The 22,144-nt window shown below is 35.5% G+C and overlaps 3 protein-coding genes across 4 annotated transcripts; all 3 read left to right on the top strand.

Annotated features, from left to right (window-relative positions):
* Positions 1 to 5,866: 5,866 nt before the first annotated feature.
* Positions 5,867 to 7,678, top strand: LOC137742337 (uncharacterized). 2 transcript variants are annotated; one of them, XM_068482183.1, is made up of 2 exons: positions 5,867 to 5,995; positions 6,712 to 7,676. In XM_068482183.1, the coding sequence occupies exons 1-2, from the start codon at positions 5,979 to 5,981 to the stop codon at positions 7,484 to 7,486; spliced, it is 792 nt and encodes a 263-aa protein (XP_068338284.1). In that variant the 5' UTR covers positions 5,867 to 5,978; the 3' UTR covers positions 7,487 to 7,676. The 2 variants fall into 2 exon arrangements, with proteins under 2 accessions (XP_068338284.1, XP_068338292.1); XM_068482191.1 differs by having other exon boundaries at positions 5,878 to 5,995; positions 6,795 to 7,678.
* Positions 7,679 to 8,181: 503 nt separating this feature from the next.
* Positions 8,182 to 12,684, top strand: LOC137742350 (rab escort protein 1-like). Its single transcript, XM_068482202.1, has 10 exons — positions 8,182 to 8,276; positions 8,752 to 9,590; positions 9,969 to 10,091; positions 10,570 to 10,669; positions 11,066 to 11,104; positions 11,222 to 11,465; positions 11,561 to 11,645; positions 11,814 to 12,015; positions 12,138 to 12,218; positions 12,329 to 12,684. Exons 2-10 carry the CDS (start codon positions 8,872 to 8,874, stop codon positions 12,434 to 12,436), a joined length of 1,701 nt encoding a protein of 566 aa, XP_068338303.1. The 5' UTR covers positions 8,182 to 8,276; positions 8,752 to 8,871; the 3' UTR covers positions 12,437 to 12,684.
* Positions 12,685 to 13,866: 1,182 nt separating this feature from the next.
* LOC137718742 (protein RKD5-like) lies at positions 13,867 to 17,197 on the top strand. The gene is made up of 5 exons (XM_068458281.1): positions 13,867 to 14,130; positions 14,274 to 14,523; positions 15,566 to 15,810; positions 16,275 to 16,489; positions 16,777 to 17,197. The coding sequence occupies exons 1-5, from the start codon at positions 14,061 to 14,063 to the stop codon at positions 16,987 to 16,989; spliced, it is 993 nt and encodes a 330-aa protein (XP_068314382.1). The 5' UTR covers positions 13,867 to 14,060; the 3' UTR covers positions 16,990 to 17,197.
* The last annotated feature ends 4,947 nt before the right edge of the window (positions 17,198 to 22,144 follow it).

A 22,144-nucleotide genomic window follows, 5' to 3' on the forward strand; every position in this document is an offset into this window, starting at 1 on the left:
TCTTGACGGGCAGATTCTAAGATTTTTGTTCAAATGTTTTGCATTGGAGTCTGTTGAAAAACGTACTAAAAAATGCTCTTTACGGATTGAAACATGTTGGTCGTTCTGTGATGTTAATATTCAATCTTTTTTTAGTTAATAAAATACTTATAAAAGTACCTAATGAGATCTGGTTAGGCACGTTCACGCAGATTTCAAAATTATGAAAGTAAAAAGGTTACCCACTTACATTGTATCACTTGTGTATGGATTTTGTAACATTTCACAATTTAACGTTAATTCTCGTATCAAGATTATAAAATATTGTGCAATGAGATGGCATCCTACTTACGAGAGAGTTCCCTTATCATTTCTCTTTCTCTTATGTTTAAAAGAAAAATATTCTTATGATGAGTGCACAATTAGATTTTCAAATTGCCAAACTTATCGTATTTCAATAACACATAAGAATGATTTATATGAAAGGGTTCATCGTAATGTGGCATTTCAGTCCACTAATGTATTATCATGTGTAAACATGTTCTACATCACAATATATTGTTAAACTTGAAATATTATAATAACGATGAACTCGTTATACGTAAGTTATTCTTCTAGCATTTGCTTTTGTTTGATTTCCGATCTATTTTTTGTTCCCTACTTTAATAATATAGAAAGGAACTTTCTATTCTGTATGCTTTTCTCAGTTGAATCATTGCTACCTATCCGCATTATCGGATGTGCTATTTTTGCTTTTATTAATGTAACCACCTTCTTGTATAGTTATGATCCAATCAAAAGTTCAAAGCCAACAATTCTTTTTATTGGACGTCTAATTTGTCTCATGTACTACATTAATTTAAATTTGGGTTCATAGAGGATAATAATTTGGTTTAGTCCAGATCCGTACGTGTTAGTTACTGCTTAGAAAAGCAAGTAAGTGCTAACCGTGGAGAAATTTTTTATTGTGATAGTAACACGAGTAGTATATGACATGTTTTTATGTAAGTGGTGTGAAATTTTATTTTTTAAGTTATTAACATTTTAATACACATATCCCATAATTTGTATAGTGACACGTAGTGTACCTTCTCGTATGCCGGTCACACTGAAAAATCTCTCCTAACCATGCTATATATGTATTGGATTATAAAACCAATGTAAATTAAGTAATGTTTTTGTGTTCAACCAGGTTAAGTAACTAGGGCTAAAGTAATGAAGGTTTATTAATTTCTTTAACATGAGAGTTTGAGTCAGAGACTCACACAGCGAAAAAGGTAGATGAAGATTTAAGAAAATTTAAAAATATATTTTAAGAAAAGATATAGAATACTTGGAAATCACGAAAACTTAACGTTAATTAAATCGAATTTAATAACGTTCTAAAATTTATATAACCGACTGTATTTATTGAAATAATACATTTTCTTGTTCTCGTCATCGTGTAGATAAGCTTATGCTTCGGAGCTTGATCACCAAATACCAGTAAAATCAAGCAGTAGATTGAACGGTAATCAACAAAAGTATCTATGTTCGGAAAAAGCAAAAGACAGTATTTATGCATCTCTCACCGACACTATTATCACAGTACCGAATAATTTTGTATATTGGATTAAAAAAATAAATAAAAAAGAAAAAGTAAATTGTGTTTGGTACAAATTTAAGCAGGTGGCCATCGAGAAATGAAAAGTTGGGGGCCAGTTTGCCAAAAGTATTGTGTGGTGCGCGCTCTCTTTACACAATTTTTTTTCTCAAGATATTTGCATTTCTTTGGGTCGGAGAAAACATAAATTTCATTGAACGAGGGAAGACTCAATGTATATTACGTCAAACAATCAAATAAAAATTTAGGATAGTCAAGAAACTCATTTAATGTAAAGATAAAAAAAACAAAAAAAGGAATTCTAATCTTCATCCCACAAAAGCAGAACGTAGTTGCTGCCGTCGTCATCGCCGCTACTACCTCACTAGCAACTAGCCACAAGGATAGCTGCCCTGAGAAAATTTATTCCGTGTTGAATTCGATGAAGGCATTGCAACACAAAAATTTCCAACCCACAATAAGAAAACAACTCCAACTAGATTTCACCATCAAAATCGTCGCACCGGAAAAGAACCACCAGATCTAAACCACCTTCATATACCCTTGCAAAAAGAACAAAAAACACAAGCAATTGAGAAGATGTGGCTAAAAGGGGCATCTCAAACACCTAAACCGCTACACACTTGGCCTCGATATTATGGCACGCCGGTCAAGCGAGGGGTAGTGAGGGGAGTATTTAGATCTGGCGGCCAAATCAAGTTTGCCGATTGTATCGTTAAGCAAAGGTTATGGGAGGCCTTGTGTGTTGGAAATTTTGAATAGAAATTTTATTGTTCCACATTAGCCATTCTTAAAATGTTTTCTCACTTTATAAGGCTTTGTCTCTTATAGATAGTGATTAGGGTAATGGACCATTGAGAATGAAATTAGGCTCAACCTTGGGGTTGAGCTTTGGGGTGTACTAATTAGTTGATAATTAATTAATAATTAATATATATATATATATAATTAATATAATAATTAGGCTCTGAAAATTAAATTCTTTAATTAATTTCGAATTTAACTAAATTATTTTTGAACAGACTCATCTTTTCAGATGAAGTCTGAAGTCAATGAAAAAACGCAGAGAGCACAACACCCCTCTGAAGAGATGTTACCCAAGATTCACATCTCATTTTCATACCTATTGTGAACATGCATAATCCCACTATATATACATCTATTTGCATGACATTTAGAACACAAAAAATATCAAATTATTCTTCTACATTCATGAATATTCTTACTGAGAGAACCACACAGAAATTCGTCAGAAGTTAACTTTTCCGGTGCTGGAATCCTAATTTGATCGTTGAATCCTGTTGAAGCAGACGTTCGTAGAACAACAAGCATTGAGTAGAGACGAAATTTCTGTTTCAAGGACATTGCGGTATGCAAGCCTTGATCTTCAAGTTGTCTGTTTTATATTTTTGTTTTGTTCATACTCTATTAATTTTTCTATTCACATTTATTATTTATTAGCATACATAATTTTATCACAGATTATTGACATATCTGCAACATAGTGTATAAGAGCATCTTCACCCATTCCCAATTGCCCTTGCAATTGGATGAAATTGCCTTCATGCCCCAAGAAAGTTGCTTCACCGGTGAAAAAAATGAGAAGGGTAGTTGTTGGAAATGCAAGTGCTTTGGCAGCTGCCATGCCAATTATTGCAAGGGCTAGCGTGCGCTCGATTGATGAAGCGGCAGACAAACGTCCCCTATGTGAAGGAGACAGAGCCAAACGACTCAAACATGATGCAACAACAGCCACTGGGTTTTTAATAGTTTGTTTATCTGGGTAGTTGGATTTCTAATGGTAAAAAAAAAAAAATTCTTGGAGTCAGGCCACGTGGCGCATTGTGGTGTGTTAGATTCTAAAAATTGAATGGCTAGGATTAATCCTACTCTAAAAAATTCTTAAGAAAATTTAAAATTTGTTTTAAAAATTATTAAAAACATTTAAAAAACATACAAGGTTTACACTTATAAAATCTTACAAAGTTCGACACATTGCAAGTTAAACATATAAAATTAAATACACCAAAAATAATAGAATAAGACACACTACAAATTTAACACATGGAGAAAAGACGAAGAAAATATTAAAAAATTAAAAAATATATTTATGAATAGTAATCTCTCTTCCTTTGCCCTGTTCCTTCCAAATAAGTGGACTTGCGTAAAGACAATTACTGTTTAGCATGAATAATAAGGATAATTTCATTGCCCTTGCCCTCCAATTGTCATTGCCTTCTACCAACGGGGTGAAGATGCTCAAATAAGGGGAGATTATGAAGGAGATAGAAGGTGATGGGTGTTGGGGGCTGAAGGAGGGAAATTGCAGGATGATTAGGTTTTTCGAACACAGAATAAAGACAAACACCAAAAAACTGACAAAGAACACTAGGATAATGCCTAAAGCACGCCGGGAAAACAAGCCATCCGTGAAGGCATAGCCTGAGATTCTAGATAGGATAAGGAAAATTCTAGAGAAAAAAAATGAAAAAAGAAATTACAAAGAAGAAAAGGTTGCCAACCGTGCCCTACCAAAGAAAGGGGTCGGCGGCAAGATGATCCTTTTGTTCTTCGTGAGAGAGAGGAAGCGGCGCTGCTAGAGTTCAGTTAAAGAATCCTTCTCAAAATTTGCATTTATGCATTTATCAACGTACAACAGAAGAGAAGGAATTAAATTTTAGAGAGACAAAATGAGTGAATTTATCCCTATCGTTAGAAATAGGTCTAATAATTTAATAATTAATCACCTCCGTTCCTAACTCATACTCCTATACCTCCATCTATGGTATCCTTCGCCGTCTCTTCTCTAAAAAAAAAAATCTCAAGACACTTATCTTTACACCTTCATCGAATTGGACCAGGATTGAGACCACTTTTGCTAACGGCTTTGATTGGTGATGACTTTTGTGACTCCACCGTCAACATTTGGGCGATTGACATCTTCACAACCTTAATATTGGAGGGCTTGTTGGGCGCTCCCCCGGTGATCTTGGTGACGTGGAGAATGTCAAGCTCTGCCTTGAGATAATCTCATTGTGCAAAAAATGTGTTTTGACAACTTTTTTAATTAATTGTTAAACACACATTAGCACATAACAAAATTTTTTACAAAATTATGATGGAATGATCACATTGATTTGTGACATCTACTTTCAGGGAATACGTTGCTCGATTTTCAATTTTATGAACCATCTTGATGGTGTGAGACAATTTCAAAGACTAATTTGTGATATAAACTCAATTAAGAATAAAGCCATGTACCATATATTGTCATTTGTTGTGCTTCCAATATAGAATTTTTAACACGTAATACAATAATAATATACTCGTACCATAAAAATTGATCTTTAAATTCAAATGCAATTGAGTGTTGATTCAGTCATTGGTGAGGTTTGGTGGAGACTCTTTTCAATTTGGTTTTATTTTAACCTAATCCAGCTTTTTGGCACGTGAGATTATTTTAACGTAAACCCTTCTTTCTTGATGTGCACATGTCTCGATGTGCACATGTCTCGGGCCTCCTCCACTAGACATTATTTACTGCATAAATGTATTAACAGTGCTAACTAAACAAGCTGGCATTTTGTTCTTAATTTAATTAAGTACCATTTGCTAATCCAAACTTTTTCATTGATTTGTAAACTAGTCCTTTGCAGTTTGCAGAGCAGATTCCACGATGTTTGTTCAGTTATTTTGCATCGGAGAACGTTGATATATGTTTTGAAAATGCTCCTTATATTCTCCGTCTTTCTTTTATGTTTTCTTCAAATTTAAAGTAATTTTCAAATTGTATTAATATATACATTTTGTCTCTTTGAAAGTTTAATCCTTCATTAAATTAATGAGTTTTTTTGTTAATGTGATGTAAATTGACCTACACATTAACTCATATAAAATCTCACAGTCAAGATTATCCATACAAGATTGTGTTGTTATGAATTATGAGTTAAGTAAGGTGTACAACGGTGTAGCTTGTTTGGGACGTTAATTGGGATGTTAAACTTGTTATTCAATTGGAAAATGTTTTAAGTTCGAATACTATCAAAATTATAAAAATTCAAAGAGACATATAAAGCAGGCTGACACAGGACCCATGGGAAAAGTTCAAATGGGCTGGCCTAAAGCCCAAAATCTTGGCCCAAAGCTCGTCCTCAAATTTGAAGATTGGATCAATTGGGTCGGTTGAAAGCCCAAAATACTGGCGAGTCACGGACCCAATTAGGGAGCTGGTCAATGGAGACTCATATATAAATCAAAGCTCGATAATCTCCTAATTGTCCTTTCGAACGATCGCAATTAGGGTTTTCTGGATAATACTCAAATCCCCAAATTTCAGTCTTTCTCCTTTAGAGACTCGAAGCTGCCTTGGAATTCAAATCGCTGCAAGCCTGCTACCATGTACGGATCGAGAGGGTAAGCACAGTTCGATTTTGTATGCATCTGTTTGTTTCTCGCGATGTTGTTGGTTTTTTTTTTTTTTTTGGCATTTGTAGGTATGAAATCTGTGGTTGTTTTCCTTAGAACATACTTGATGGTTTTGATTACGATTCTGATGATTTTTGGATTAAGGTAATCAATCGAGTAAATAAAGTTGATCAAGAAAATCTTTTTATCTGGTAATATAATTGGGATTTTTTCGAATTCAAGAATTTAGTAGAACACTTAGAGCTTGGCTGGTTATTAACTTATTTGTGTAATTCATCAAACAAGTAGGGCAAATTTGAAATTTGAGTTTGTGATTTTCATGATATGTGACATGCTCAAATAGTTCATAGATTATGCGGTGATGTGAATTATTAAAATCGTAGAGTATGTATTGCGTGATTGGGAATCCGATTTTATGCTTGTGAAATCTCATATGATTGCTTGCACCTGTTAGCATAGCTGCATAAGGATTGACATCTTGTTTGTAGGAAAAATGGGATATTTTTTTTTTCCTGTGGTTTGCTATGCATCTAGGTTTATTTATGTTTTAATATGTTTGATATGGGGTTGGTGGATATGATTATTATTTATGTTAGAATAACAAATCTAGGGTTTCAGACATTAGGTGTCAGGGAAATGTGTGGGTTGGGTTCGGTTTTATTAACAGGTTGAGTGGGGGATTTTCTCTTTTTTGGGTATTTAAGGGCAATGTTGGGAAGCGGGGGGGTTTCGGACGGGTACGAGGTCGGCTCAAAGAGACCAAGAATGATGGATCCCTACTTCGCAGTGAGCAGCGGCGCAAGTGGCTTTCAACCTTATGGCTATGGTGGGAATTTTCAGCCCCCGGTTTTTCCTTTGGCCCGTCTCAGGGGACTTCCATTCAACTGCACAGATATTGACATCTTCAAGTTCTTTGCTGGATTGGATATTGTTGATGTGTTGTTGGTCAACAAGGGTGGACGGTTTTCAGGCGAGGCCTTTGTTGTTTTTGCTGGACCCATGCAGGTTGAGCTTGCTTTACAGAGAGATCGGCAGAACATGGGCCGTCGGTACGTCGAAGTGTTCAGGTGCAAGAGGCAGGAGTACTACAAGGCTGTTGCAGCAGAGGTAAACTATGAAGGAATTTATGATAATGACTATCAAGCAGCAAGCCCTCCTCCATCTAAATCAAAGAGGTTCAGCGACAAGGAGAAAATGGAGTACACTGAAATATTGAAGATGCGCGGCCTCCCCTTCTCAGCAAAAAGATCTGAAATTGTGGAGTTTTTTGGAGAATTCAAGGTTGTAGAAGATAGGGTGCATATTGCTTGCCGCCCAGACGGAAAAGCTACCGGGGAGGCATATGTGGAGTTTGTTTCTGCAGACGAGGCAAAGAAGGCAATGTGCAAGGACAAGATGACCATTGGGTCGAGGTACGTGGAGCTGTTTCCATCGACACCGGATGAAGCTAGACGGGCGGAATCCAGATCAAGACAGTGATATGGTCGCGGATTGAAGGTTTTAGATCTATATGTGAAATTTCCATTGTGTGGCTTGGGCTAGAACATTTTTCTCTTTAGTTTATATACAAACAATAGTTGTTGGTTAAATTCAAGTCCTTATGTGGACAAAAGGAAGATGAGCTAAATGATATTGGATGAATATTTTGCAAAAATTCCACACGCACATTTTTTACAAGAACGGGTTCCGCTTTGCGAAAATCTCAAAACCCCGTCATAAAATCTATTTTCGTGAACTATTTTTATTAATTTGTGTGTTTTCAAACGCAAAAACTAAATTTTTTATAAAAAAAAATGAAACTTTCTTTTACTCAATAAATCGTAAGACGAGACGACAATATATTCCTAATTGCAAAATTTTTCAAAAAATTTCCATCAAATAGGTACATTCCAATTTCCATCAAATTTTTCAAAAAATTTTGAAATAGAAAATAAACGAACTCGGAACAAAAAATTCCGATTCAGATTTGAAATTTTCAATACAACCTTAGTTCTGAGTATGTTATTGTTAAGGGCTGCGCTTATTGGTGTTTTTGTTTTGTAAGTAACAACTAACAAGTAATAGCACACACCACTCACAAATCAATAAAAAATAAGTAATAACGCACGACATGTAGCCCACTCGTGCCCAAATGAGAAACGACATGTCGATGAGAAAGTTATTTCTTCACCCGTACAAACTTTAAACGGAGAGGTTTTCTTCTTCATCTGAATTTGCTGTTCCGCGGGCTCTTTCGCTGCGACTCTTCGTCTTCCTTCCTGATTCCCAGGTAAGTTTTAGCGACCTTCAATCCATCGTCTTCCTGAAACCGATTTTCTTTTATTTTTCCATTTTTCGGTGCGGCTTCTCAACTTCCATTAATCTCATCTCAGCTGCCTTTTTGCTCTGTAATCTGTACTTCTTATCTTCCGATTGGTTTCTGCTAATTTTTCACTTGCATATTTGATTTGATAATTTTTTAAATATAAAGATCGAAGCTTTAGTCTCCGTAGCTATTCAGTTGACTTGCTTTTGATAAACCCATGTTTGTTTCACTGAGAATTTGAGATCCTCTACTCTTTTTGGTTTGAAATGAATTGCTAGTGATTTAATTTCGATATCGAAACGGCCCCAAATGGATAACCTGCTGTAATAATCAATACCCACAACTTATTTTTCTTCGAAAGTTCCGTATCTATGCTTAATTTTGTATAAGTAATGTATTAACATTGAGTTTCTTGTTTGCTTGCTTTGTTTTCTTATAGGCTTGGTTTGGATTATGCGTATTGGCGTGCCGGATTTGTTAGTTTTAAGTAATTTCTAGTCTCTGACCTTGCAAAGGCAGGGTCTTTAACTGATATTTGCAACTATTTCGACCCAGTGCCATGAGTGACTCGTCTTTGTACGATCCAATCGAACTCGAGACCACTACGTTTGATCTTATTGTTGTTGGGACAGGCCTCCCTGCAACAATAATTGCCGCTGCGGCCTCTGCTTCTGGAAAAACTGTCCTCCACCTTGACCGGAACCATTTTTATGGCAGCCAGTTTGCCTCTCTTCAACTTGATGAGCTCACCTCCTTCATAAAATTGCATGCTACCCCGCCCTCTACCATCGTCGGTACCACCTCTACAAGTAGTAGCCTTGATTACACTGCCGTAGATGTCACCCTCCGATCAGTATACTCCAACATTGAGACTGCCAACTATGCCCCAGAAATCCTTGCAAATCAGTTCTCAAAGTTCCTTATCGACCTTGGTGGGCCTAGGGTTTTGTTTTGTGCTGACAAAGCCATTGACCTTATAGTTAAATCAGGCATGGGCTCGTATTTGAGCTTCAAGAGCATTGATGTGAGCTTCATTTGTGATGAGAGCGGGCGATTATCCAGTGTGCCAGACTCTCGATCAGCAATATTTAAAGACAAGAGCTTGAGTCTTATAGAGAAGAATCAGTTGATGAGGTTCTTCAAGCTTGTTCAGCAGCATTTGGCAGCCTCTGCTGGCGATGATGGAGGGAATGAAAATGCAAAGATTTCAGAGGAGGATTTGGAGAGTCCCTTTGCTGACTTCTTAAAGAGGATGCGGTTGCCACCCAAGATTAAATCGTACAGATTACATTGCCTTTCTCTATCTGTTAGTGACATTACTTTGTTCCCTTGTCTCACTTGCCTTGTTAAGATTACTTTAACTTGCCAAGTTGTTTGGACGTTTCCATTGCTTCAGTGCTATTGAACCATTTATAGGAAACCAATTAGTATTCTTTGCTGCTTGTTACATTATTTTTTGTAATGAAAAAAAAAATTGATTTTGTATTTTATTTATTTTTTTCTGTTGTTTCCCAATAAACTAAGCATGAGTAGTCTTCATAGTGTACTACACCAAGAAAGCAGCTGGCTCTTTGTTATCCTGAAAACTGTTTCTTCACTGCTTCAGATAGTTTTTCGCTTCCTTATTCTGAGAATGTGTCATTTTCTTCCATGCAGGAGTATTCTATATGCCATTTCCCTGGCAGATGATGATCAGGACAACTCGGAAGTCTGTAAAACTGTACTTAAGACAAGAGAAGGGATGGAGCGTTTAGATCTCTACCAAAAATCGGTTGGAAGGTCAGTTGTCTCATTTTGTTTTGTACTTAAACATTTATTCTGTGATGTTTTAGTTTCTGTGAAGTACTATTGTAATGATGCTTGACCTGGTACCCATATAGAATTTATCTATATATCAAACATGTTTGATTTGTTTATTATCTAGAGACAATTTGAAGATTGCTAAGAGTAATGTTATTTAGTGATAAAAATTTGAAGAAACCGTACAATGTTTGACAGCCATGGTTTATGGTTATGGAAAATAAGTGCATCTGTGTAGAAGGGGAAACTAGAAGGAAGTATAAATGGGTAGTATCCTGTTGTTTTCATTGAAACTTATATCTAAAAATAGAGGCTGTTGAGGTGTAGTGTTTTTCTTATTTAAACCTAATGATTTCAGTGTGTCCCTTGACTCAAGATTACGAGCCTCAAATTTATACCAATAAGATATTTAAATCTGTATGCCACAAGTAGTTTCTTTATCATTCTTTCTTCTTAGGTTTCCAAATGTACCTGGGGCTTTGCTTTATCCACTTTATGGTCATGGTGAGATATTACAAGGCTTTACCCGTCGTGCTGCTGTTAAAGGTTGCATCCAAGTAAGTTCAAGTTGAAGTATCTGCTCTTTAATTTCGAGGAAAAGTATCCTAAACTGTTATTGGCCTGTCCATACTTCTTCGTATATATCTGCCTTAATTATGGGCTAACATGTGCTCTCGTATTTAACTTTTCTTAATATATTTTTTAATTTCTTGAAAATTTCCGGTTGTCTCTGACTCTGTATTTGGAGGAATTATGTTATTTTTAGAAAGAACATGAAGTTAGCTTGATGTTATAGCTCTATTTTTCAATTTAAAATGGGTTTGAGTTATGTTCATGCGCATTAATTTCTGCTAAAATGAGTCAATCCACAACATTCACTGGAAGTATATACGCACAAACATACATCAATACCGCTGTATTTCTTATCTGTATCTGAAGCATCTTTCATCCAGGTTCTGCGAATGCCAGTGACTGCCCTGCTTATGGACAAGGTATGGAATGAATATACTAACGATTGTTCTTAATACAAAACATATTTACTGAAATAAACTAATTTTTACCAGAATGTTGCAAATAGTTGATGTTTTATCATGGCTTGAACTTTGCAGCAAACTGGGCAATACAAGGGTGTTAGATTAGCTTCAGGCGAGGAAATATGTAGTCATCAGCTGCTTTTGGATCCAACCTTGACAGTCCCATTGCCGCCCGCTTCATCTTCACCAAATCTGGAAGAAACTCTTCAAGTTTTAAGTTTGAAAGGTGATAAAAGAAAGGTGGCCAGGGGAATATGTATTACGACCAGTTCCTTGAAGCCAGATGTATCAAATTGCTTGCTTGTGTATCCTCCTAGATGTAAGAGTTAACTCTGGTTCTGTTATTGTGCTTCTTTGAAATCGAGTACTCGAACTAAAATAGCTTGTCTCAAATCCTCCCTCCTTCCTCCCCAGTTTTATTTTCTGAGCAGGATACTTCAATCCGGGCTATCCAGATAGGTGGCGGTTCGGACAAACTGGCTGTTTGTCCGTCAGGCATGTATGTATGCTAAATCATTGACGATAATAATGCTTCCCTTCTTTCTGCCATAGTTTTATGTATTGCTATCTTACGTATGAGTTAGATGTATATGGCAAAAAAGTTTAACTCCACTAACTTGTTTGAGGAACCTCTTAAATTTGATTTTGTTTACCTTCTCTACTTCAGGTTTGTACTGTACTTCTCTGGTTTATGTGATGATGCTGAACACGGGAAAAGGTTGCTACATGCGGCAATGAATGCACTTCTCACACTTCCTGTTTCTGCAAATCGTGAAGGTGGTTCCGCGGTTCAAAGTGAAGATGCAGATGTAAAACCGACACTACTTTGGAGTACGTTATACATTCAGGAGCTCACAACAGCGCACAATGTACGTATGGACTTAAGTTTTTCCTAGTAATTCTCTATCTTCCACGACGATTGTGCACTTATTTGATGCTTTTTTGTTCTTGGCGTCTTTTCATTCGGAGCTGTGATTTACATTGATTTCAGGGTGAATGTGAAAACATCTTCTTCACTCCCATGCCGGATGGAAATCTTAACTACAATGATCTTGTAGATTCAACTGTTGCGGTACGTCTTCTTTTAACGGACTATTTTTGCTTCAGTCTCTTTATGCTTAATTACTCGTCATCTTTCACACCTAATGTTAACCCTAGTAAAACTCGGTGTTGGTGCTGCAGCTTTTCCAGAAGATGTATCCAGATGAGGTACTTTTTGCGGAGACACCCTCCTCGCCCGTGGAGCCTGATAATCTGGAGGATGATACCGAGCTTAGTCTAGATAGCTAATGCCGGTTTGTCGGACTCAAGTCAGTGTATACTGTACACTAGGGGCACTAAATCATCCCCACAACGCTTTGCCACCTGAATTTACAGATGTGGAAATAGGACTTGTAGCATCTTGTACACTAGAAACAAGAAATTGTGTCCTTTTTGGCTTCCAAGAAACTTGCATATCCCTACGTACATTGTGTCATAGATTTTGTTCCCAAGACATTTTGGCTATCAATTTTGTCGACAACATTGGTATTGGTTTTTCTCTATATTTCGAAAATGAAACAGTATTTTGGAAATTTCTGGCTCCGAAAAACCTTGAGTCAAACTGGTTGTTCATATGGGTATGATTAGACATCGACAAGCATATATGTACGTTATTGTGTATCAATATGTTCATAACTGATGAAGTAACATGATCTTATTAATTGGTCGAATCAGTCGTCTGATCAGACGGTCTGTTATAGGTAGAATCTGCAATTTAGAGAAAAAGAAAGGACATATGTGCAAAATACAACAGAAACACACAACTCCCGGTAGTCCAACCGTCCCGACCATCCAATCTCATGAAAAGATGTGCAACAATGGCAGTTTCTGCTTCAATGGAAATTGCAAACGTATTGAACAAGTAAATTACTTATTTCTTTATTATTTCCAGATCCCTTTTTGGCCACCTTTCACACATGCCCAAAGGTTGTTACTAAGGATTCCGTGACCAAGTTTGATTTTATTTTGACCAAAATGCCCCTGCCACTTTCTGTAAATAATTCGACACCCTACATTCCGTGGCAGAAATTTTTGTGTCATTTCAACGTTAATTTGGTAAGTGCGGGTTTTGGATGGCATAAAGAGGTAATTTGAGGAATGAAATGCACTTTATTGTCAATTTACGGGTCAGAAGAAAACAAAGGTTGGCGTGGCAGCCCACGTGTATTAAGTAGCTAGACGACAAAATTCATAACCTCGGATGCCCCATTTTACGAAAAAATTAAGAAACTAATTTATGTCTTCCAATAATTCGGAACAATTAGTCTCATTTTTTCCTAAATAAAAACAATTTTTACAATGAAGATGATTATAGAAATGTTTTAGTCCATGAAATGTTAGTATAATCTACGTCTTTTTATTAGAGCATTAAGTTTTTCAGCACTTAAGTTACGTTCATAACTATTAGGAAATAATTTTGTTCATCATCTGAAATAATGATAATACTCATCACGTTATTTATTATCATTAAATAAGTTTCATTTCCAAATTATGTAATTAATAAACATGAATCTCAAATTTTAATTAGCAGAAAAGAAAGATGAAAAAAAACCTGAAATTATGAAATCGAAAGAAAAAAATAAAATTGGTAACCTATATCTAAAACGAAAAAAGGAAAAACTTTTTTGGTATTGTAGTGTGTGTGGCTAGATATCGAAAAAAAGCCAACAAGAAAGAAAAGTAGGAGAAAAAGGAAAAATACTTTGGCTTGGCAGGCTCCAAATTCAGAGCCTGGGTTTTTGCATTCATTTCATTCCATTCCCTCTCTCTCTTCTCTCCGTTTTTAGCTGTCACTACCAGCGGCAATGCACTAGTACTCCGTCCCCTACATTTTTCACCCCCACAACACCATGATCTTCTTCTCTCACTTTTCATGGATTCCTGTGACTGTGACCCCCATTTGCTGAGATCTCTCCTGGTCTTCAAGAACACCATCAACCAGGGTGAGTTTATCAAAACCCACCATCCCCATTTTCCAATTGTTTTCCTTTCTCTCCAAATATTGTATCTTTCTGCTCTTCTGCTTGTTGGGTTTTGTTTGTTTTTCATTTTTATGAAAAAATGGTTTTTTTTTTGTGTTTGGCAGAGTTGATCAGGAGCTTGCATGTGTACGGATTGGATGAGGGGAAGAGAAATGAGGTGGAGAGGGAGTTTGTGTTCAGAGAAAATGGGTTGTATGTGGAGCTGTCAGCTGAGCCGGTTCTGAGACTGATGAAATTTCCGGCTTCCCAAGTGCTCCAAGGGCATGTTAATGGCTGCTGGGTCTGCATTTTAGCATTTCATGAAAATTCACCTCCTGATTTTACATGCATTCCCTCTGTTCTTTCAGTCTCCAGGTACCCTTTTCAGTCTAATGAATTTAGTCTTATGTTGTCTCTGTTTTTGATGTTTTTCATGGTATTGTTCAGTTGTTCTTTTGGTTGGAGTTGGAGTTGTTCGTGTTTGTGTTTTAGATGTACTAATTGCAGTATTACCCGATTGCGGATTTGCAACATGTCGTTAGAATGATTAGCTTCATGTTTAGGCCTGTAAATGTAGAGGATATTGGTTGGATGAGAAATTCATGGTGCTAGTCTCCTCATTTTCCCGTTGGAAGAGTTGGTGGTTTGGTGGAATCTCTTTGGTTTTGTGCAGCATTATCTTCCGTTTTCAGGCATTGCCAATCCTAGTTAACTAGGTGGTTTATCGGGTTTCAGTGCCCGAGAAATACTTACAGGAGGGGGTGTGTGAAACGCCCCTGTTGCATTTGCCCCTTGCCCCTTTTGTGCTTTACAAGGGTGCTTAGAACGCCCCCTTCAGATTGCGCATCTTGGTCACTAATCAGTTATTATGAGTAGCGTCACACGCTGTCATGTTTACCTGCTTTATGTTAGAATTTGTCCAGCTTGGCTTGAAGAGACTGAGCGATAGTTAAGTGGGCTACTTCATTTGTGTTGAAATATGCTCGTAACGTCTATGCTTTTTCAATCTTAATCGGGAGGGTTTACTGTAGAATTTGATGTGCGTCCCCTGAAGTATTAGCAGTTCAATATGGAATCATCTATTTAAAATTTACCTAAAAGAGTTTTGGATTTCATCAAGTGACGATCTTCCTCCTTTTCTCTAGTGATTTTGTGTGGCGAAACTGATTCTAACAGAATAACTTATCCGTTATCATAGGATATGAGAACATTTATGGAAAAAGCTTGGTTTTCCATTTTATTACGTTTCCCTATAGAACATTTGATCTTTGCTGAAGATATAACCTTAATTGCTCTGAACCTAATCCCAAACTTAGCTCCAGATTCCTAGCTTTTCTAAAGTTTTGATTGTTTCAAACCTCCTTGTTATCTCCAATCTTATTCATAACTCTAACAATATTTTGTCCTAATTGTTCAGAAATCCAAAGTTGAAGACAATTCCAAGATTGTCTAATGATCTTCAGATGATTTTCGAGTTGAGTTGCAAAACAGATGACAAAAAATCATTGCAAAGGTCACGGGAGGAAACGAGCCAAGGGAGTAATGACAGTAACCACAAATCAAGGAGGTGGCCGATACTTGATCTGGATCTGAACTCTCTTCCTAGCCCCGTCACAATGTCTGAATCATCTGAGGATCAAGAAAGTGGAAGAAGTTCACCAGGTTAGATGCATTGCTTTCTATTATTGTTGCCACACATTGCTTTCTGCTCTTCAATTCATTTTTGTCGCAATCAAGTGTGATGGGGTTACAAGTCTTAGAATCAGTTGTTGCCAGGGTTAAAAAATTCAACTTTCTATGCAGTATGCATCCTTTGGTGTTTTCTTCTATGGCTTTGGAGTGTATGGAACTGAAGCTAGAGTTTCTCTTCACACCAGCTTACTTAAGAATGCTACCACGTAAAAGTTTCATTTATTACCATAACCTAAGACAACTATCAAGTGATGTGTATCTTGTAATTCTGACTACCATTTGTAAATGTATGCGAAAGTAAAATACCGGACTTTTCATAGAAATCGATATTCAATACTTTCCTTTTGGAAAAATCATTTTTCTTCAATGTTTTCCCCATTATACTACTGCATTATTTGAATTTGATATCTCATAGGCTAGGTGCAAGGTTGCAGGTATTACAGAGAAGAAAAGAAGGGCACCAAGTGGACGCATAGCAAGTATCTCTTTGTCAGATCTGGCAAAGTATTTTGATCTACCAATTGTGGAAGCTTCGAGAAATTTGAATGTTGGACTCACAGTACTTAAGAAGAAATGCAGAGAATTTGGTATTCCTCGGTGGCCACATAGGAAGATTAAATCGCTTGACAGTCTCATTCGTGATCTTCAGGTCTGTCTTAATTCCCCTTCCTGATATGTTCACTCCCTTTCCATTTTAGTGAACATTGACATGATTGTACTAAATGGAATATCTCCCAAACTCAAAGATATTGTTACTTTAATAACTTTGTAATGGCTAGAAAATTAGCGCCAATAAGTTCACGTAAAACAGATGAATGAAAACCTGAATATGCAGTAGGCTGTGCACATGTATCGAAGTACTTGCACAGACAGTCACATATGTTGGCACCTATTATATATGTGCAGTTGTTTATATATATATATATGATTGTGCAGGAAGAGACGGAGATCCAACAGAAGGAGAACAAAGCCGCAGCCTTGGCGGTTCTAAAGAGGCAAAGAATGCTGGAGAGGGAAAGAGAAAGTATAGAGAGGAGACCCTTCTTGGAGATGAAGACCGAGACCAAAAGATTCCGGCAAGATGTTTTCAAGAGACGGCACAGAGCTAGAGCTCTTAGAAGCCAGGGCCTGTCTACGTCTGCCAATTAAAGCATCTGTACAAAATACTAATAGAGCTTTTGAACTCATTTCAAAATATTAACTTTCAACTTCTGAATTTCTTGCATTGGGGTTCAAAGCTTAAAGCTCTCCCCTTTAGTTTCTGAAATTACTTTTGGTAAACCAATGAATTTTATCTGTAGTTTCTGGTATTGCTTTTGGGTTCGATCACGGTTTATGACATGTTCACTTACCTGGAATGAGATTGAATATTGGAATTATTCTGATTTTTAATTTCTCATAGCACACGGGTATTGGAATTATTCTGATTCATGACTTGTTATGTGGCTCATATATTACAAACCGTAATCCAATACCTGAAACATCGTGAATTAGATTGATTCGGAGGGAGTAGTTGATTTCATTCTCTCACCTACTTATGGCTTCCTCGATTTATGACACCCTTCTAGGTGAGCGAACACGTTAGTTAACAGATTTCCATGTCAGGTTTTGGAGCTCATTTCCGAATTCATGACTTTAAACATGCTAGTCATGAATTTCCTTTCATCTTCCAGTGAAGCGGATTCATGTATAAATGCGTCCATGTAAACTCTCTCAAGTCTCAGCTTTCCGTCCTCCAAGCATTAAACATTCCTTCATCCCCCCTCGACGATCTTTAAACTCATCTGCACCTTTTTGCTTTGCCCTAAATGTTAGGATGCCAGATGGCATCATCTTGTGGTGACATTGGTTATTTCATCTCCGTGCAATTGTGGAAGACGTAGAGTAGGGTTCTAACATTAAATGTCAAAACAGAAAATGCGGCTTACACGAATTCATACCTGAAAGTGTAAATTGCTGTCCCAGGCCATGGGTAGGTCCACTTCTGCTCAACCGGTCAAGCATGGAGGTTTGGGTCTTTCGGTACTTTAATTGTGTTTGAATCCAACTTTTTAAACTCAAAATCATTTTTCAAGTTTTAGGCATTTAAACTTATTTGGTAAGATTATTTTTAAAAACTCAACTCAAAAAGTAATTTAAAAAAGGGAAAATTAGGTTCACATCTTTCTTTTTGTTACTCCATTGATTAAAATCCTATTCATTTTCAAATTTTGATCAAGGTCCTTGGGTATTAATAACATCATTAATTATTTGAATAATAAAATATTTTTATTTTTAAATATATTCCTTTAGTGTTAAAAATGTTACAATTAGTATATTTATATTTATGGCTAAATTGTTTATCATATATTTTTATTTTTAGTTTGTACCTATTTTTAATTTGCAAATATTTTTTTAATTTGTACCAATTTTCTTTTCATTTTTAATTTGTACCCATATATTAGTTTATTTTTGTGCCCATATTTTTTAAATTTTTATTTGTGTTTGTACCTATGTGTATACCATCACGTGACGTTGTATATTTAATCAATGATAGAAAAATTACATATGGTATATTTATGTTTTATGCCTAAACTTTGTATCATATATTTACATTTTTAGGTTGTACCCACTTTTAATTTGCAACATTTTTTTTTTTAATTTGTAGTATTTTCTTTTTAGTTTTATTTTGTACCCATGCATTAATTTCTTTTAGCGCCTATATTTTAAAAAATTCATTTGTACTCATAATTTTTAATATTTTATCTGTACCCTAATTTGTTTATAATGTACCCATTCTTCTTTATTAATGTACCACTTTGTTATATGTGAAATGTACCAATTTTTTTAACACTATGGATACATTCTTTTGCCATTTATTATTTCTTATTTTTACATAGTTTTTACCCATTTATTCAATCAAAATGTTTGAATTTTTTTATTGTAACCGTTTCTAATAGTATTATAATGAGGGATTTTAAATTTATAGGATTATAAATCTCATAAAATATCAAACAATTAATGTCAAAACTATAAAAATATAAATATTAATAGTAATATAATGAGGTGTACAAAGTCAAGGGACTTTGATCAAACTTTGAATACTATTAAGGTTTTAATCAAAGAATGTTAAGAATTAGGGACCACATCCAAAGTATTCCTTTAAAAATATAGTCTATTCTCTAAAAACACCAAAAGTGAGTTTTTAGAGTTTTTAAAGCTCACTCTTTTATGCCACCCAGTACTATAGTCTGGTGTTATTCCTCTTCACTTGTAAGTGAGACATCTTAAGTTCGAATTTTGTGGATGGGGAATTCGATACCAAATTAGGTTGCCCATTATGTGGCTTAGCCGAATTCCTCCTTCTCCTACTGTAAAATATATCGTTGTACTTAAAAAAAAAAAATCTCACTCCTTCATTTTCCCTCTCATCCCCCCTCACTTTGAACCTATCTCTCTCTCTCTCCCCTTCTCTCTCATTCCTCTCTTTTTTTTTCTTTCTTTCTCCTCCAATCTCTTCTCTTATTTCTCTCTCCTCCGATCATCTCTCTTCTCGATTCTCTCTTACTTTCTTTCCTCTTTTGCGACCCACTCTCTTTAAATTTCTTTGTCTAATTTAAGTTTTAAGATTTAAAAATTTTAAATCTCGTACCAAACAAGTTTTTGAGTTTTCAAGAAAATTGTTTTCAAGAGATGTTCTAAAAAAATATTTTGAGAAATAATGAAATTTTTTTAATAGGATACCAAACAGGTCCTTACCTTTTTCTTGCAGAAACCCCTTTCCTGCAAACTTGCAAAGAGATCATATCATCCTCTTTTGGTCAAAAAATTACATGATGCTTCGGAGTGTAAGACGTTTCATGTCCACAACATTTCTAGTTTTTTAACCATTTTTAGAATTTATTTTTACCACGATTTAATAGCTAAAAAGTACATGGTATCCTATACTAGAAAGCACTATATGTCTATGTTTAGTTTGTGTTTGGGCACAGTTGAGTTTTGGATACAGTTTTGTCTCACTTCTTTTGTTTCCTAATATTGTAGTGTTGTTTGACTTGGTTTGCAGGTTTAGATCTTTTAGGCTTGGCTTTAAAGGAGTTAGGTTTCATGTTCCTCTCTTTTCTTTGTATCTTTCTTGTTTTTGTTTTTAGAGGGGTAAGGTTTTTGTCCACCTTATTTTCCATGTATTTTTTTCTTTCTTTTTAAGGAGGAGTAAGATTTATTGCCCCTGATTAGGTGTAAATATTTTTTCATTACAATAAAAAAAAATTCGTACTGCATTTTCTAAAAGAAATATTTTAAAAAAACTTTGTTGATTTTTGGCATCGGATAATTTTAGAGAGACAAAAAATGTAAACTAAATTTTGTAAATCAAATGATGTGATCGATGATAATTGAATTATTACTTATGTGTTGATTAACGTACTTATTTTTTATTGGTGACATGTCATTTGGTTTGCAAATTTAATTTTTAATTTTAATCTGCCAAGCATTACCCTTTTGGCATATAGGGTTCTGGCTGGGAGTGTGTGCTAGCCAACAAGATCCTCTCCGGATCCTTTTGGTGAGGATCTTAGGGATCTATAAATTGTGTTCGTTCATCGTACATCTTGTGGTCAGTTTTTGTCAGGTACTGTTTGTATTTAATTTTAAATAAAAATATTTAAAATGATTTCTGACCGCACGATGTATGATGAACGAATATAATTCACAGATCCCAGGAATCCTCACGGCAAGGATTCGGATTCGTGTGTTAGCTTGTGGTTTTTTCACCTGTCATGCCCCTGTTACCTTAAGGTGTGTAAAACGTGACAATTGCAGTTGTCTAGGTTAATTCTAGCTTTGCTTTGGCTTTAATGGTGACTCGGTTTCACTGACTCGGTAAACTCGAAGGGACACTGATCAACTGCTTTTATGTAATTTGCATTCACAAGGCTTACGAGCACAAATGCTGTCGAGTTCCAAATCAGCACTAAAGCCATGCTTAGATTGTATAAAGTGAGGTCCGCGTGTGTTTGCCAAAAAAAGAGAGGAAAAAGTGAGGTCCGCCTCGGAGTAAGATTTAAAGATTGTTGTGTTGTGACTTGAGCCCCCTTTGCAAGTTGAGTGGCCATGTATGCAAAATCACTTCCTTCTTTTGGGTAGAGTATGCAAAGTCTTCTTTTTCTTCTTTAATTTCTTATTTTCGTTTTGACTCCATGACGATAGACGCACAATTACGCAGTAGGGGGCCCTTGACATTTCTCTAGTCAAGGAGATAATACTAAATACTATAGGTTGTTATGAACTTATGATGAATTTGTAGATTTTAGCAGTCAAAGGCTTAGATTTTAATGTACTCAGTCCGATTCTTACAAAGTGAAGAGCCTTATTGACGTAAGGTCGTTTTTTAGCATTTTTCTCATCAATTTAACCATATGTCTATGGTAAGCACACATAATCATTGATGCATGAACGTGTTCTTAATTGTTTGAGTTACAAACCCTTTGTAGTTTTGAAGTTATGTTTTTAGAAGAGAAAAAAAACTTGAATCAACCAATAGAAAAGGAGTCTAAGTGTAAGCCATTTCTTATGCCAAGGAGAACAAAATGAATATATCCAAATAGAATTCAACGCTTTCCAACTGCCTAAATTAGTAAGAGCCATGGCCCATGGGATGGTACATGAATAATTAGTGCAGCCTATAAGCACTTGGAGTCAATGTCAACAAGAATAATAATCCAGTAGTTCTCTCTAAATTTTAGCATAAACGAGCCGTATCAGGGTAGAAGCTTAGATCATCTTAAAGAAGAAGAAAAATTTTAAATTTTAAATTGAAAGCGTATGTGCCACTTTGATCTTTTTTAAAGTTTTGTTCACCACTAAATATATCATTAAACTATTATTTATTTTTTTATAATTGTAATAAATAACTTTAGAACAAAAAACATAAAAACAAAAAATTATTAATCAATTAAAAATAGATTTGAAAACCACCTTTGTTGCCAATTTCTTGTTTTAATAAAGTTTAGCTTTTAATTTATTCTGAAAAATAAAAAGAAAAAAAGCTTAGGATATGGTTGTAGATATTTTATTTTTTGGTCGAATGTAACAAAGTAAATATATAAAAATCCGATGATCAAAATGCCTATGTTGCTGCATGCATATATAAAATTTTGCTGTCACAGAACGTCGATAATATCAGGGCGCTTTATTATCGGTTAAATATTCATTGCTACAGTTGATGCCAAACAAGTAAAGAAAAAAGGTTTGGAACTTTGGATAACAGAAACGGTTGACTAAATGGAATTAAGGATATAGACAATTACATGCAGTATAAAATGAA

Source organism: Pyrus communis, chromosome 1, assembly GCF_963583255.1.
Source record: "Pyrus communis chromosome 1, drPyrComm1.1, whole genome shotgun sequence".
NCBI lineage: Eukaryota > Viridiplantae > Streptophyta > Magnoliopsida > Rosales > Rosaceae > Pyrus > Pyrus communis.